Source organism: Dendropsophus ebraccatus, chromosome 5, assembly GCF_027789765.1.
Source record: "Dendropsophus ebraccatus isolate aDenEbr1 chromosome 5, aDenEbr1.pat, whole genome shotgun sequence".
NCBI classification, from domain to species: domain Eukaryota; kingdom Metazoa; phylum Chordata; class Amphibia; order Anura; family Hylidae; genus Dendropsophus; species Dendropsophus ebraccatus.
Window position 1 is genome coordinate 133053359 of NC_091458.1, and position 15935 is coordinate 133069293.

General features: G+C 42.5%; 1 protein-coding gene and 1 long non-coding RNA gene across 2 annotated transcripts in view; one reads left to right on the plus strand and one right to left on the minus strand.

Moving 5' to 3' along the window:
- Positions 1–623: 623 nt before the first annotated feature.
- COL9A2 (collagen type IX alpha 2 chain) overlaps positions 624–15935 on the minus strand; it is a 49619-nt gene continuing 34307 nt past the window's right edge. The window contains exons 21-33 of the mRNA XM_069971302.1: positions 14052–14105; positions 13773–13826; positions 13479–13532; positions 10090–10161; positions 9841–9876; positions 9479–9523; positions 7814–7846; positions 7591–7737; positions 6999–7053; positions 5244–5432; positions 4780–4857; positions 3939–4130; positions 624–785 (exon numbers count right to left, since the gene is read on the minus strand). Coding sequence (XP_069827403.1) covers positions 781–785; positions 3939–4130; positions 4780–4857; positions 5244–5432; positions 6999–7053; positions 7591–7737; positions 7814–7846; positions 9479–9523; positions 9841–9876; positions 10090–10161; positions 13479–13532; positions 13773–13826; positions 14052–14105 — 1014 coding nt within the window. The 3' untranslated portion in view covers positions 624–780. The remainder of the gene's footprint in view (positions 786–3938; positions 4131–4779; positions 4858–5243; positions 5433–6998; positions 7054–7590; positions 7738–7813; positions 7847–9478; positions 9524–9840; positions 9877–10089; positions 10162–13478; positions 13533–13772; positions 13827–14051; positions 14106–15935) is intronic.
- On the plus strand, positions 2146–10537 carry LOC138793043 (uncharacterized). Its single transcript, XR_011363201.1, has 4 exons — positions 2146–2260; positions 3479–3669; positions 6669–6714; positions 10110–10537. It is a non-coding gene; the product is annotated as an uncharacterized lncRNA (long non-coding RNA).

Below are 15935 nucleotides of genomic sequence, written 5' to 3' on the forward strand. Positions count from 1 at the left end.
CTGCTCTGGAAAGTTCCTGACATGGACAGAGGTGGCAGAGCACTGTGTCAGACTGGAAAGAATATACCACTTCCCGCAGGACATCCAGCAAAAAGTACTTTAAGGCTTTAGATATTTAAATAAAAATAATTTACAAACCTGTATAAAGATCTGATAACATTGTCAGTCCGGGGGGAAGGAAAAAAAAATCTCTATGGGCAGTCCCTGAGCCTGCGCTGCATCACAGGGCTCCCGGACCCCGCTGGCTGTCATTTTCTCTGTGCAACCAGGTTCCACATCACTTATGGGTGTGATTTAGCCCGCTCAGCCAATCAGTGACTGCAGTGGTGTCCCTCTCCAGTCACTGACTAGCTGAGCAGGGCATTCATCAGCCAGGTCATGATGTGGCCATAGAGGAGCTCAGAAGACAGCCGATAAGGTCCAGGAACGGGTACGGCCCTGTATGGACACTGGAATTAAACTTGTTTTTTATTCCCCCGCACCCGTCCCTTGCCCATAATGATTTTTTACTCCTCCTCTATATGTATTGATATTACAAAATGTCGTGCCATTTAAAACATGAATGAGTTCTAAACAGCGGAAAACACAAGTCACAGCAATCGCAGCAAAAAACTACACCCCAACTTGCTTTATTCTTTGTTTACGCAAAAAAATTATTCTTTCAGTTATTTATAAAATAATCATTTACATAGATTTACATTTAGAGGAACATTAAAAATCGGCATCGGTGGTGTCGGTGGCGGCATAGAGTCGTGGGACCACTCAGCTACGGACCGTTTATTATTCTGAACGGGAAATATAACACAAACACACTTAAATTACAGGTTAACAAACATGAGTCTTGTCTGAAAGGCCTCACCTGCAAATTTAAAGGAAAGAGGAAGGGGAGGGAGGGGGGGGGGTGAGGTAAAATTGTATAATGTGCAGAGCGTAAAAGGAAAACAGAAAAACGATTACAATGACAATGGGGCCTAATGGAGAAGATTTCCCTTTGACCTCCTAAAACACAGACTTCAGTAGACTAACCTCCCATCTCATAATAAATACTTGAGGACACACAGACACCAGGTCACTGAACACCCCCTTATATTATAACACAGGCACGCCATACTACTATATGACTTACATCTACTAGATCAACAGGTGTCAGAATGTTATATAAATTTTTTATTTACTTCTATTTAAGAGTTTCAAGTGCTAACCAGCTGCTGTATGTTCTGCAGGAAGTGGTGCATTGCTTCTGGTCTGACACAGTGCTCTCTGCTGCCACCTCTGTTCATGACAAGAAGCAGTAGGAAGTTGCCATAGAAAGCCTTTTCTGCTCTGGACAGTTCCTGACACTGACAGATGTCAGCAGAGAGCACTGTGTCAGACTGGAAAGAATACACCACTTCCTGCAGGACATACAGCGGCTGATTGGTACTGGAAGACTGGAGATTTGTAAATAGAAGCAAATGACAAATCTATATAACTTTATGACACCATTTAATTTGAAACTAAATGCTGTTATATTATTATTATTATTATTATTTATTTATAAAGCGCCTTTAATTCCAGAGCGCTAATGCCATAAGCACAAACACAACCATAGAAAATAGAAAAGACAAAGGACAATGAACCAAGGGAAGATGCCAAGCAGAATGGATAAAGACATATGCACTTTATAGCACAGTACAAAAACACTGTAAGACAAACAACAAGGAGTGGTAGAGGGTTTCAAGCAAATTTATACACTAAATACAGTACATGTTCCATGTTTCCCACATGGCATACAAAGAGATTGTGTCATTGCGACAAAGAAATACAAACACAATAGATGGAGGACAATAGAAAACAGGTACATTAATGGCCTGGCTTAGAAGCAAGAGGAACAAACACCCAGACGCAACTGAAACACATCAAATTTACAAAGAGCCATAGACAGGAAGCAAGTCCGATACGTTCCAAACATGAACACAAAACACAAAAGATCGACAGACACATAACAACATAGGGGGAGATTTAACAAACATGGTGTAAAGTGAAACTGGCTCAGTTGCCCCTAGCAACCAATCAGATTCCACCTTTCATTTTCCAAAGTGTCTGTGATGAATGAAAGGTGGAATCTGATTGGTTGCTAGGGGCAACTGAGCCAGTTTCACTTTACACCATGTTTGTTAAATCTCTCGCATAGAGTTGCGAGTCACCTGAAGCACGAGAAACATCTAGCCAATGTAAATTACAATACACACTATGATAGGAAGAGGAATGACGTCACAAGGTGAAAATATGGGAAAAAAAACAAATAGAAAAGATGGATAGTACACAGCATAACCGCCAGAGCTACTAGACATACACACAAAGGACAAGATTGTGGTAGACACGAGGAGACGTACACTAAGGCAACACTAGTAAGAGATGGAAGATATAGTCAGAGTAAAGCATAGAGGACGTATATAGTATTATGAACCCTCGTCATGATGGAAGGTCCAATGTCACCAAAAGTCATGGAAGATTAGTAATATTTATGTGATAGATAATAGACAGTTCAGCCATTATACAAAGCTTCTTTACAATGGAGTATTCTCTATGACTGCTGCTCTGGGGGGGAACCTATAGTGACCTATATGTCAGGTGGTAGTATGGCGCTGCTGTGGGTAGACCACTGTCTTCTTGTGCACTAGTCTTTTTCAATTTTCTGTGGTTGGTTATAGAATTTGAAGCACTTATATATTACACTGGGTAGGCATGCTAGTAGCATTCACATTATAGCCTTCAACAAGTAAGGCCTCATTCACACGTTCAGTGATTTTTCTGGGCTGCAAAACCTCCCGCTATTTTTTTCTCCGTGATCCGCAGACAATAATCCGTATTTGCATCCATTTCCATTTCCGTCAAATGTGAACAGTACTAGTTTGCATAGATTTGATCCGTGTTTTTTATGGACGCCACTGGTGCGACTTCCATAAAAAATAGGGATCCCATAGACTTCTATTGGTAATCCTTACCGCAATCACAATCCACATTAGGAAATGTCCTTTTATTTTTACGGAACGGATTACAGATCAAAACTAACACAGACTGTGTGAATAGCCCAATATAAATTAATGTGCTCTAAGCTGAACGGTCATTAGGCATCCGCAATTAGGGACAACTTAATGGGACGTGTGAATAAGGCCTAAATCTCATTGTGCAGCTGTCCAATACTGTTGACTTACTAAGAACTCATCAAAGCTAGACTAAATCCTGTAAAGAACATGCGCTCCCAGGTCTTTACCTTGTGCACATGCTGTACCTTTACCACAGAAGTGATCCCTACCATAACAGGCTCCCAGACTGTGAAGACACCAATGAGAACTACTGCAACAACCCCCCACCCCACCCCAATCCCCGTGACCTGTCTGTCTGTGTTACATAATTTACATAAAATAGGGACAAATAAAAACCACACAAATAAAGCCAAACCAATGACACTTTTTTTTTTTTTTATCCAAAACAGAATTCGAGCCCCGTAGTCATTTGTGACACTGATAATTGCTGTGGACAAGTGAGTGCACTATGGCTTCATTGAGGTATGCAGTATCAGACACAAATACTGTATATGTCCGGTGGTGGGTATGACCAGATATCCTCCAAAGCCATCCATCCCCAAGTATCCAGAGATTGCGGAAAAGAAAGGAAAGTGTTGAGGTCAGTGTTTAGGAGGCAAGTGGTTGATAGTATACGTTCACTGATTAAGAAATGACAATGAATTCTAGAAATTCTCTCTTGTTCCTCCCAAAGTTAATGGTTCTGCTGTTCACAATAATCTCCTCCCTGCTTAAAGGGCCCATCGGGATGGTTTATTTGGGGTGCGGGCCCATTCAGCTGGAAATCGCTCCATTTGATGTTACTCTGAAATTTTCAGTTCATCTCTTATGTCCTGGGGAATATTCGTAGAGAACAGTATGATCATTAACCTTTGACGGCGCTAGGATCAGTCAGAGAGGCTGGGGCATATGCAGATGCTGCCAAACATGCTGCCACTTCACAAAATCCTGGTAGACCTGCTGGTCCGGGAAATCCAGGTCTACCAGGTTGTCCTGCAGAACCCTCTGGGCCTCTTTCCCCATCTTTTCCATCAGTGGCCTGACCAGGAATACCAGGGAGACCTGAGGAAGAGAGAATCTTCTATTAATATGCAATGCCACAACTTTGTTTCATATAATCTGTGGTTTACTACAGGAGAACCCCAACCGGGACCCATTTTTGTCCATATGTCTGAGGAGCGGGTGGGTAAAAAAAACATCCACTTACCTCCCTGGCTTCAGTGCTATGGGGTATCTAGGGCCCACCAATGAAAAACCAGTGAGAAACAACATGTCAGTCAGTGTTAGTGCAAGTTCTTAAGCTGAGGGCCCTCCTCTATTGGGCCAGTCCAACACTGGCCGACATAAAACCTCTCTGGTCCTCCGGTCTCCGGCTGCTTCCTGGTATTGAGACAGGAATTGGGATGTGACATTTCAGGCCTGTTCAGCCATTCAGCTGCAGAGGCAAGGCATCACTACAGTTGCTGAATGGCTGAGAAGGGCTTCCATGTTACGTCCCAGGTCCCCTCTAAAGACCAGGAGGTAGATGGACACCAGAAACTAAAGCGGCAGAATGCAGGCAGCTGCGTTGGAGGCAGAGAGGTAAGTGGATGTTATTTTTTTTCACCCACCCACTTCCGATTTTAAAAAATGGGTCCTGGAAGGAGTTTCTTATTGTATACCAAAATAATTCAAGTATATTGAAACCAAACAACATCTGTGCCAGTCTCACCTGGAATTCCTGGAGGTCCAGGAAGGCCTTGGTGTCCACGTCCCTGATCTCCTCGATCTCCTTTCTCTCCACGTTTACCTGGAAGAATTCAGAAAGAAGTCTTTAACCTCAAATAGTGAAACCTGTCTCTATCACATACCCATCTAATACTTTCTGAACTGTAACTGGTAGGGTTTCCCAGTCTGGTTGCTTTTTAGTAGCTCTGGTGCAAATACAAATTAAGGTCAGGTTGGGATAGTGTTTATTTGTCATGCAGGAGTAACCTTCCCATGAACATATTACATATAGAATCTTTAGAGTGTATTTGCTCGCTTAGCGTTCTCCCTTCTCTGTTACCGAGAGGAACACAGATAAAAAGCCGAGCAGATTTATCTATTTAGTGTAATTTCATTAGAATACTTAGCAGGAGTCTATTTTTTTTTATTCATTGTTCTTTGCCAGTTCATGTTTACAGTTTTACAAACCTTTGGGTCCTGTGTTTCCAATCTGACCCATAACCCCCACCAGGCCAGGGATACCCCGAGGCCCTTGCGGTCCATGTATTCCCTGTTCTCCAGGTGGTCCTGGTGGTCCTGGAGGTCCAGGAGGTCCCATCATGCCAGCTCCACCAAGGGCTGCTCTCTGAGCACTGACGGCTACAACTGCTAATTGCTCTGTGGAAAAAAAATAAGTTTTTGTAATAATCATGTGATCAATCTTGAAATTTTAACACTGAACTACGGAATATCAGCGTTATATTCAAGACAAAATGTATAGAGACGACTGAGAGATAAGTTCCAAGCTCTTACATTTTATTGCTTGTCATAAAGACAAATAATCGGAGAAATAGTCTAACTTGCAAAACTATATAAAGTGTAAAAAACTGAATTTTTATGCAGTCTACAAAGCATATACAACCATGGATAGATACTATCAAAGGAAAAGAATGGAGGATTCTGGCTGGCTTATTAGTAGACGTGACACACAGTAGGATAAATAGTAGACAGGAGACTGAAGGCAAACATTATTCATATTGCTGCAGGGAGCCAAGAATAACAAGAGATAGGCTGACGCTATACACAAGCGTTTTGTACAAAGCTCCTCTAACTAGTAAGCCATAGCTGTCGGGAACCCCCTGACCCAGATTTACTAAGGCGGATTGTCCTCTAAGCTTTCTTGCACAATTTTTTTGAGGTTTACAACAACCCCAGAAATGGCTGTTTTAGGTCTTAAAGGGGAACTATGAGCAAGTTAGACGCATCTAACTTTCTGATAGACCCCTATGGCTCCAGGGGGGCTGAGGAGGAAGGTATGTGTCCTACATTCTTTCTTGGTGCCGGTCCAGCGCTGTTAGTTGGAGTGAACTCTGCACCGTTAGAAGCACTGCCGTGCCATCCGGCCTGGCCCCCTCCATTGATTATCATTAGAAGGGGCCAGGTGACGTGGCAGTGTAACTAATGGTGCTCCGGAGTGGTGTTTACTCTGACTGACAGCGCAGGACTGGCGTCAAGGAGAAAGGTAAGACACATATCTACCTACTTAGTATCCCCGGCTCTATAGAGGCTATCAGGCTGCACAAGTGGTGTACACCAGAAAGAAGGTACGGTACAGATTTGCCCCCTTTCTTCTTGGTGTACCCCAGCCATATCCCCTGCTAACCCGATGGGTGGGCAGGTGGTCAGAGCAAGACAGGGAGGAGCTGTGGCCTCCTCCTGCACCTGATTTACAATCATTTATGCCTAAATCATGGCAGAAATCTGCACCTGCTCAGCAGCAGGCACCGTGCGGCAGACGCAGGTCAGGTCGGTTTCACTAGTGAATCCAGAGGGGCAATTGGGGGCAGGGCCGGTGTTCATAAATGCCTTCATAAATTCCTCCTATGTGCTTAATTTCTTTTCTTTTTCAACCAGCCCAAGACTATAAAGCTTCCTTCAGGAGACTGGACCTGGATTTCTGGTAAGAATAACTTTATTTTACAACGATCGCAATTACGATCATAAGTAACGATTATCGTTCCATGGAAATGACTGAACGTTTTCAGGTCTTTCGCAATAGCGGTCGTTTGAGATTGTTCATCGTTAACGATTATGCAAACGATAATCATCCGGTGGAATAGGGCCCTAAGTCCCATGAAATCTGCTTTTGTGCACAAAGTCAGATGCAGGCAATTTTTTTTTACCACCCAGTAACATCTAAACATTGTTTGTGGCCTCTTCTTTATCTATCTGGTACATACTTACCCTGCAACATTTTCAGAACAACGTCAACTATGTGTTGATCTCCTGCATCTCTTCCCTAAAAGAAAAAAAAAATTACTAAAACCTTCTCCAAGAGGTAAAAGTCATAGGGGGAGGTTTATCAAAGGGTGTAAAATTTAGACTGGTGCAAACTGCCCACAGCAGCCAATCACAGCTCAGCGCTCAGCTCTGGTTAATGTGGGCAGTTTACTCTAGACTAAATTTTACACCCTTTGATAAACCTCCCCCACAGTGTCACAATGAGATCTGCTTGTCCTAGACATAACTGTCTGGCTCCCTACCATTTTAAGTGATATCGTTACCCCCCCCCCCCCCCCCCCCCCACCTTACTGTATGTACAGTTCTGTGCGGTGGACAGTGTCTCCTAGGCGGGGCTCCGTGGCAGCTGGGCCCCTTCTCATCAGGGGTGAGGGGGCCTAACTACCATGAAGCTCCGCCTAGATGACACTGTCCACTGATAAAAAGAAAATATTTTAGAGCAGAGAAAACTTATACAGGTATATCGATTGTGCAGCATTTTTAGTCATCACTAAAAATGAACCTTTAAGGTAAAGAATATTTTCCCATTACTCACAGGAACTCCTGGGCGTCCAGGCATCCCAGGAACACCCCTCTCTCCATTAAGTCCTCTTGGCCCTGGTAGCCCTGCAAGGCCTTGTATTCCAGGCTGGCCAGGATCTCCAGTGGGGCCTGTATAACCGGTTTCTCCATGTATACCTTGCTGAAATTAAGCATAAGAAATTATAGAACTGCCCACTGTTAAAGAAAATAAACATTAAATATCTTGACAAACTTACCTGACCCTTGGGACCTGGTTCGCCAGATTCACCCTAAAAAAACACAGATTTATACTTGAGTCTACATAACAAACATTGTTAGACAAGTACCATAGTATCAACCACAGTATGCATTATGTATTATGTTCTTTCTGCAGGAGAACATGTTTTCCATTCCTGCAAAATGAAGTTATTCATTCAGCAAATGGACCGAATGCAGACACTATTTGACTAAATTCAATGGGCCCACTATGCCACACAGGATCGTAACTACCACCCTACTAGCCATATCGGTTGCTATGGTGCCCGACGCATCAGGGGGCCAACCCTGCAATACACTGGGCCTTCTGAGCTGTCATTGTACTACCAAGGGAGATGACTACCATGGGGGACTCTATGTACTTGGGGGTAGGATACCAGGGGATTTGCCTACCATGGGGGACACTATGTATTGGGGGGTAGGATACCAGGGGAGATGCCTACCATGGGGGACACTATGTACTGGGGGGTAGGATACCAGGGGAGATGCCTACCATGGGGGACACTATGTACTAGGGGGTAGGATACCAGGGGAGATGCCTACCATGGGGGGAATATCTACAGTGGGATGGGAGGAGGGGGGCCCAATCAAAAGTTTGCTGTGGGGCCCAGCCCTTTCTAGTTACACTGGCACTATACACTACACACTGGCAACTGCCGTCACATATAGCAGACTGAAGTTTCCCATGTGATATCACACTGGTCTTACACTGGACAGCATTTAAATTTATTGAGTTGCTTTTCTGCTTTTTCCCAACTGGTCGCCTTTATTTAGATCATTTAGAACATTGGGAATGTATGTGGTCTCTGTAATTTTTCTTTAAGTACATGTATCATAACTTGTTATAGCAGAAAATTTCAAAAAATTAGGTCACTCTATATATCAAACTGATTGTATTTCTGAGCAAGGACCTGCGTGTTCCTTAAAGGGAACCTGTCAACCCCCCGTGCCGGGGTGACAGGCTCCCGACCCCCCGTTAGAGCCCCCTATACTCACGTGATCCCGCTGGGTCCCGCTTCTGGACATGGTCAGGTCACGGAGATATCGGCGCCCGAAGCCCGGCGCGCGCGCTCCTCGGATGAGTCCAACGCTCATAGAGAATGACAGAGCGCTGGACTCTCCTGTCATTCTCTATGAGCGTTGGACTATCTCCAGAAGCGGTACCCGGCGGGATCACGTGAGTATAGGGGGCTTAAACGGGGGGTCAGGAGCCTGTCACCCCGTCACCGGGGGTGACAGGTCCTCTTTAATGCTTATTGTTTATGTTTAACTGACCTTTTCAATAAAATAAGTTTGGGAAAAGAAAAAAAAATAATGAGTTGCCTTGAAGGAAAAACTCACCTCAGTAACCCTTACTTCTGCAGTAAACAGATTCCGGTTATATTATTATGTAGCTCCCCCCCCCCCCCCCCCCCCCCCCCCAATTGCCAAAATTACTACAGCTTGAAAAAGGAGCCTGCTCTAGTCAGTAAAAACATATTGTACATATGTTATGTCCTGTTCACCGGAGGTGGCGCTATCCAGAGCTATATCAGGATAACAGCTCAAGGAGATGAAAGTCTATAATAGTTTCACTACTTTTGCAAAGTAAAGAGGGCACGTTGACATAAAAACTTTATTCACCATTAAGCAGTATGGTAACTCACCTTTTCTCCCTTCTCACCAGCTAAACCTTCAACTCCTGGATCCCCCTAAAAGCAAGCAGCATATTCTTTAGCATGAACACTCAGCTGTAACCATCAATAAGAGAGAGGAGAATGATGCTTCACTAAAGTGCGTGAGTGTGTGTTATGTGTGTGTGTATATGTGTCTTATGTGTGTGTGTATATGTGTCTTATGTGTGTGTTATGTCTGTTGTGTGTGTGTGTGTGTGTGTGTGTGTTATGTGTGTGTGTTATGTGTGTGTGTTATGTCTAGTGTGTGTGTGTGTATGTGTGTGTGTATCTAAGATTTGCCTACCAACATATCATCAAGCATATGGTTACGTCTTAAAAAAAAGCATACATACCAATTCACCCTTTCCTCCGGCCTTCCCTGGGAAGCCCTGAGGAACACAGGAAACAAATAAGTACATCTGTGTGCACAAGTAACTAAAATATACATTTCAGGGTAATAGATACTATTAGTATTTATAGATAGATAGAAAGATAGATACAGATTACCCCATTTGAAACCTTTTAAAATCACAGAAAAAGGCGAAAATGTGTTTATTTTTACAAGAAAAGACCAAAATGAACCCAGATGACCATGTGTTTACCTTGTCTCCTTTGATTCCAGGAATACCCTGCGGCCCTGGTATGCCAGGAGGTCCTTGTTCACCTTTTGTTCCCTAAGGAAAAAATAACACAAACCTTTTCACTCAGATCAAGATCTCATTCCAGTCTTCTGAATAAGAAAAGCGAAAAGTCTAATGTGCTTGTCATCCATAGCTACTCGGTGCTGCCATCAGCTACACATGAGCCAGGGATCACCGCTTACACAAACATTCTGCACATTGGAAAAGACATTTTTGGCTTTGGACAACATAGACAACTATCCCCAATTTGCTAAGTGTGTACAAATTGATTTTATTTAAACCTCTTACTTTGATACTTGATTTGTCAGAGAATTTCATACTACCGTGTTTCCCAATGTGCAATGCCACACGCATGACCCGGCGCACAACGCGGCACACACGTCCCGCCATTCAACGCTGCACACACGACCCAACGCACAACGCCACACGCACGTCCCAACACTCAACGCTACCGCCGCCAGGACCTACCGCCTTTGCAGCAAGGGCCCGCTGCCGCATCAACCCACCTCTGCACCCGTCCGGTAATGATGTGAGTATTGCGGGGAGGTCCAGGGGGGATGTTTTATTTCTCTCCCCTCAGCCGGGGGGAGAGAAATAAGACATATCCCAAAAATAAAACATAGGGGGAGATTTATCAAACTGGTATAAAGTGAAACTGGCTCAGTTGCCCCTAGCAACCAATTAGATTCCACCTTTCATTCCTCACAGACTCTTTTGAAAATGAAAGGTGGAATCTGATTGGTTGCTAGGGGCAACTGAGCCAGTTTAACTTTACACCATGTTTGATAAATCTCCCCCATAGTGTCTATTTTGGAGAAAAATTTATATAAGGCAAAGTCTTATTTTCGGGGAAACACAGTAGCACTCTGGCAATATGGCATCAGAACCAAGGGCAAAGAAGGTTTATATGGGCGCAACTCAGGTGGCCACCCAGGGCTCAATCTCTCCTGGGAGGCCCATGGCTGCTCACACCATCCAGCATATCACGAGAAAGCAAATACCTTCTAACATTTTAGTTGTGACTGCAGTAGCGTGATGCTGTGTGTGGGTAATGACCATATTCATACATCTAATGTGTTGTATACCTCCCTGTAATTCTTTTATACACTCTGACTGAGGTATCCCAGTGTACTGCTGATCCAGAATATATTTGCTCAGCCACCTTAACACATAGGTTTTCTTGTGCTATTTTCTATCATTACTAGGAGTAAATCCGTAAGAAAAAAAATTGATAATATTGTAGGTTTTCTGTGCACATAGCAAACGTGTAGGCGTTGCAGAACCTTTTATATAATCTCAGCTAGGTTAAATTGACTAAGTAGTGCCCTCTAGTGGAAAATGGTGGCATATCATCTATAAAGCATTAACAACTAAAGAAAAATTATTTAACTGCACTGCAGCCTATTAAATGTTGACTGGGGGCTTTGCAAGAAAAGACTGTGTATCTATCTATCTATCTATCTATCTATCTATCTATCTATCTATCTATCTAACTTCCACAATGGAGTGCACTTTGTTTAAACAGTGTAGTGGGTGCCAGCAGCTGGAGACCAAATCCACATCTCCTCGTAAATAATGAAGGAATCCGCGGCACAACCAAAATCGTGAAAAAATGCATGAATTTGTTTACTTTTATGGAATAAATACACTTTTGGATTTTTTCACGATTTTGGTTGTGCCGCGGATTCCTTCATTATCTATCTATCTATCTCCTACCTATCTATCTCCTATCTGTCTATCTACTGTATCTATATTCTATCTATCTATCTATCTCCTATCTGTCTATCTACTGTATCTATATTCTATCTATCTCCTATCTATCTCCTATCTGTCTATCTATCTCCTATCTGTCTATCTATCTATATCCTATCTATCTCTTTCAATAGTTTTATTTATCTATGTTCTATCTATCTATCTATCTATCTATCTATCTATCTATCTATCTATCTATCTATCTATCTATCTCCTATCTATCTATCTATCTATCTATCTATATCCTATCTCTTTCAATAGTTTTATTTATTTATCTATATCCTATCTATCTATCTCCTGTCTATCTGTCTATCTATCTATCTATCTCAGGCATGTCCAAACTTTTTTCGAAGAGTGCCAAATTTGATGAAGTGAACATGTGCGAGGGCCGACCATTTTACATGCTACATGCTATATGCTTTATAACACAGGCAGATAATAGCAAGCTGGATACCTGGGGGGCCATAAAAGTTCGGAACGCGGGCCGCAAATGGCCCTCCGGCCGGACTTTGGACATGCCTGATCTATCTAGAGCAGAGTAGCAGCCGCACATCCAGAGTAGAAACGGTGGGTGTATATGGAATAAACACGCTTCTACTTTACTCCGGTGTGCTGCAGACTCTTGCCATTATCTATCTATCTATCTATCTATCTATCTATCTCCTATCTATCTATCTATCTATCTATCTATCTATCTATCTATCCATCAAGAAGGAAGAACTGAGCAGAATGATTTATATCTTTGTGAGAAAACATTTACTATAACTTGTTACATGTTGATAGAAATCTATTCCCATTCTGTGTTAAGGAGTCCAGTAGGTGGAGTCACTCAATGATCTTGATGCATGACTCTCAATGACTCTTTAGCATGGAAACCTCAGAGATTTCAATCAATAAATTACAAGTTATACTAAATCTTTTCCCATAAACATATATATCAATCTGCTCAGCTCTTCCTGCTCTATAACATGGCGATGACAGCTTAGGTATCATTTTTGTGGTGACGGGTTCCCTTTAAGAGAAGCCTTCCTCAGCTTCAATAAAATGCACTGTGTCACTGGGATCCGGTGCCTATATCTGTATATAGTTGTTAGGGATGTGATATTTTGTATATTTAGTGAAGCCATTACAATATGGGCTGACCTTCTAAACAAGTAGAGATATTTACATTCCTTACGTTACTAAACATTAGTGCTATGTAACTAACTTCTTTTGTACCTCAGCCAATGAAGTACTGATACGAGTCTTAGTAGAAGAACACACTCCCCCATGGTATATAAACTGGCTGCCATCTTTGAATAAAGGAGATCCACCTTAACCATCAATGGTAACTTGGAGCAGACAGTCAATATGACAGCACTCTTTATGTGCATCCATAACAGTTGTCGCCCAACGGGGACCAAGGAGCGAGATAGCGCAGATGTAAATAACGCATATTGAAAATGAATTGGTGAGTGCCGGAAACTTTCTTTCTTCTAGCACTTGATCATCCACAGAAGCAGGAGCTTCAGAAATACTTATGTACAAAGATTTCCTAATGTAGTGTCATGATTTTCATTCTCTATTCTTTACCGCCTTCTTATAGCACAAATACTTACTACTTTTCCTTCCAATCCGATGGGCCCAACTGGTCCTCTTTCCCCACGGTCCCCCTATAGAGAGAAAAATAATAATATTAGTCATCTATACATGTTATGCATCTATATGCATCTGTTTAAAACAGGGATGGGGAACCTTTGGCCCTCCAGCTGTTGCAAAACTGCAACTCCCATCATACCTGGACAGCCTTCGGCTGTCCAGGCATAATGGGAGTGGTAGTTTTGCAACAGCTGGAGGGCCCAAGGTTCCCCATCCCTGGTCTAGAATCTATTGACAATATAATATTAACTCACCTTTAAACCAACAATGCCTCTGGGACCAGCTTCTCCAGGTGGACCTATCTCTCCCTAGTGAATACAGAAGAACTCATTTTAATTTCTTTTTTGTAGGAAATAGCATTATGTAACTCATGATAACGTGATCTCTAAATGTAAATTTTTTAGCTGCATTCTAGAGGACTGAGCTTGACTTGTAAATGGGCGATTCATTGGTTTGTATGGTTATATGAAAGGAATAAACAATAAGCCGTGATATGTGAAATAAACCATAGATGAGCAATGCTCTGCTCTTACCTGCTTTCCTGGGGCTCCAGTGAATCCTGGTTCTCCACGAGATCCTGGCTCTCCCTGTGAGGAAGAAACATATGGCGGGTTACAGTTCACCTTCTCTTAGCTTCTGCTTGGAATATATAATATTAGTAACAAGCTCCACAATGTCAATGAGCTTCTCGCTAATGAACGGAAACTATTAAGAGGTCGTTTTACAGTTTTGTCAGGTTTCGTAAAGTTAGTACATTGAGAAAAACTGAAAAAACCTATTCTCACTTATTGTCGGCCTTGCTAATCCTACTAGTAAAATTGACATACTGGTATTACAACAAAAAACTAAGAAAATGTTATTCCCATCTTAGCTTGATATCCCCTATTTATAAGATAGATGATAACAAGCTGATTGGTGGGTGTTCACCCACAGGGACCCCGACCGATTCCGAGAATATTGACCTTAGCCAACCGTCAGAAAAGAGGGCATGTGTGTTCCCACTCCATTCATTCAGAGTACAGTATTCCGCTATCTCCATGGTTCCTATGCTGAATAAATGGAACAGCAAAGTACACGATTATCCCCAACTCTGATGGGGAACTGGGTCCCTGGTTCTCAGGATTGATAAAGGTCCGAGGGATCTGACCCCCACAGATCAGCTTGTTGCCTCCTATCCTATGGATAGGGGATAACAAACTGAGATGGGAATACTACTTTGAGTAATTTCAGTGCAGAGCCCCAGCAATGTGTGGAAGGATAGTAGGGTGTTTTTTTGATCAATGTTAAACTGATATTCATATAGAGAGGAACTCTAAGCTATGATACAACAAGTCTAGATCATCTTTTCTTACAGATCTGAATTGTGCTCCTTGATCCTTGTGGAAATGTATGAAGAAATTACTAATGGGAGGGGGGGCGCTTACCATAGATAGACAGCAAATAGTCGCTCAAATGTCAATTTTTGCCCCCAGCGCCACTCTCACTAGAGATGTGGAGAGAGGGCGGGGAAGTGAATGGGACTCTGCGCAGAGGGAGGCGCTGCCTCTGCGTGCTCCACACTCACCAGGGAGCTCTGGTGCACATGGGATTGATGTACCTCTACATAAATCCTGCGTACCTATGTACCTAAGATTAGTGTGCGAGTTGCCGTTCTTGTTTAATCTCTCTGAGTGTCAATGAGGTATATCCTTATAACATGGCGAAGACTACTTAGACAAATGTTAGAGGGACAAACCCCATTAACATGTGAAATAGTAACAAATGGTAACTTAGGCCTCATTTAAATCACATTTTTGATATCAAGACACTAACAAAAAAGTACGGTGACATTTACCACAGAGAACTTGTGCTACACCTATTAGTTCCAATAGACCAAGGGGATGCTACTACAATAGGTATACCTCCGAAACTGAACGTATCCTTTTTTCAAAAGGTTCAAAAGCATAATATACATTCAGAAAACAGAAGAAATGTAATCATTTGGTCTATTATAGTTAATGTGCCTGACATGAGCACACAATGGTATGCGTTGGCATACCTTTTTGCCAGTATCGGGCATATACCTGCAATGTAGTTCATAAACATAATATGAATGCAGCCTTATTCATACATTTCCAAAATAAATAACAGAGGAGCAGAACAACAAGATCCCTGGCTTAGGGTCTAATGCCTAAAAATTGCTGAAACTCCTATAAAATAAACTACCACATGCCAAAAGAGTAAGGTTAGCCATTGTTCTCCCTTTTTCTTTTAAATCAACTGGTTTCAGAAAGTTATATAGATTTCTTTATTTAAAAATCTCAAGTCTTCCCATACTTATCAGCTGCTGTATGTCCTGCAGGATATGTGGTTTTCTTTCCAATCTGACACAGTGCTTTCTGCTGCCACCTCTGTCAATGACCGAAACTGTCCAGACC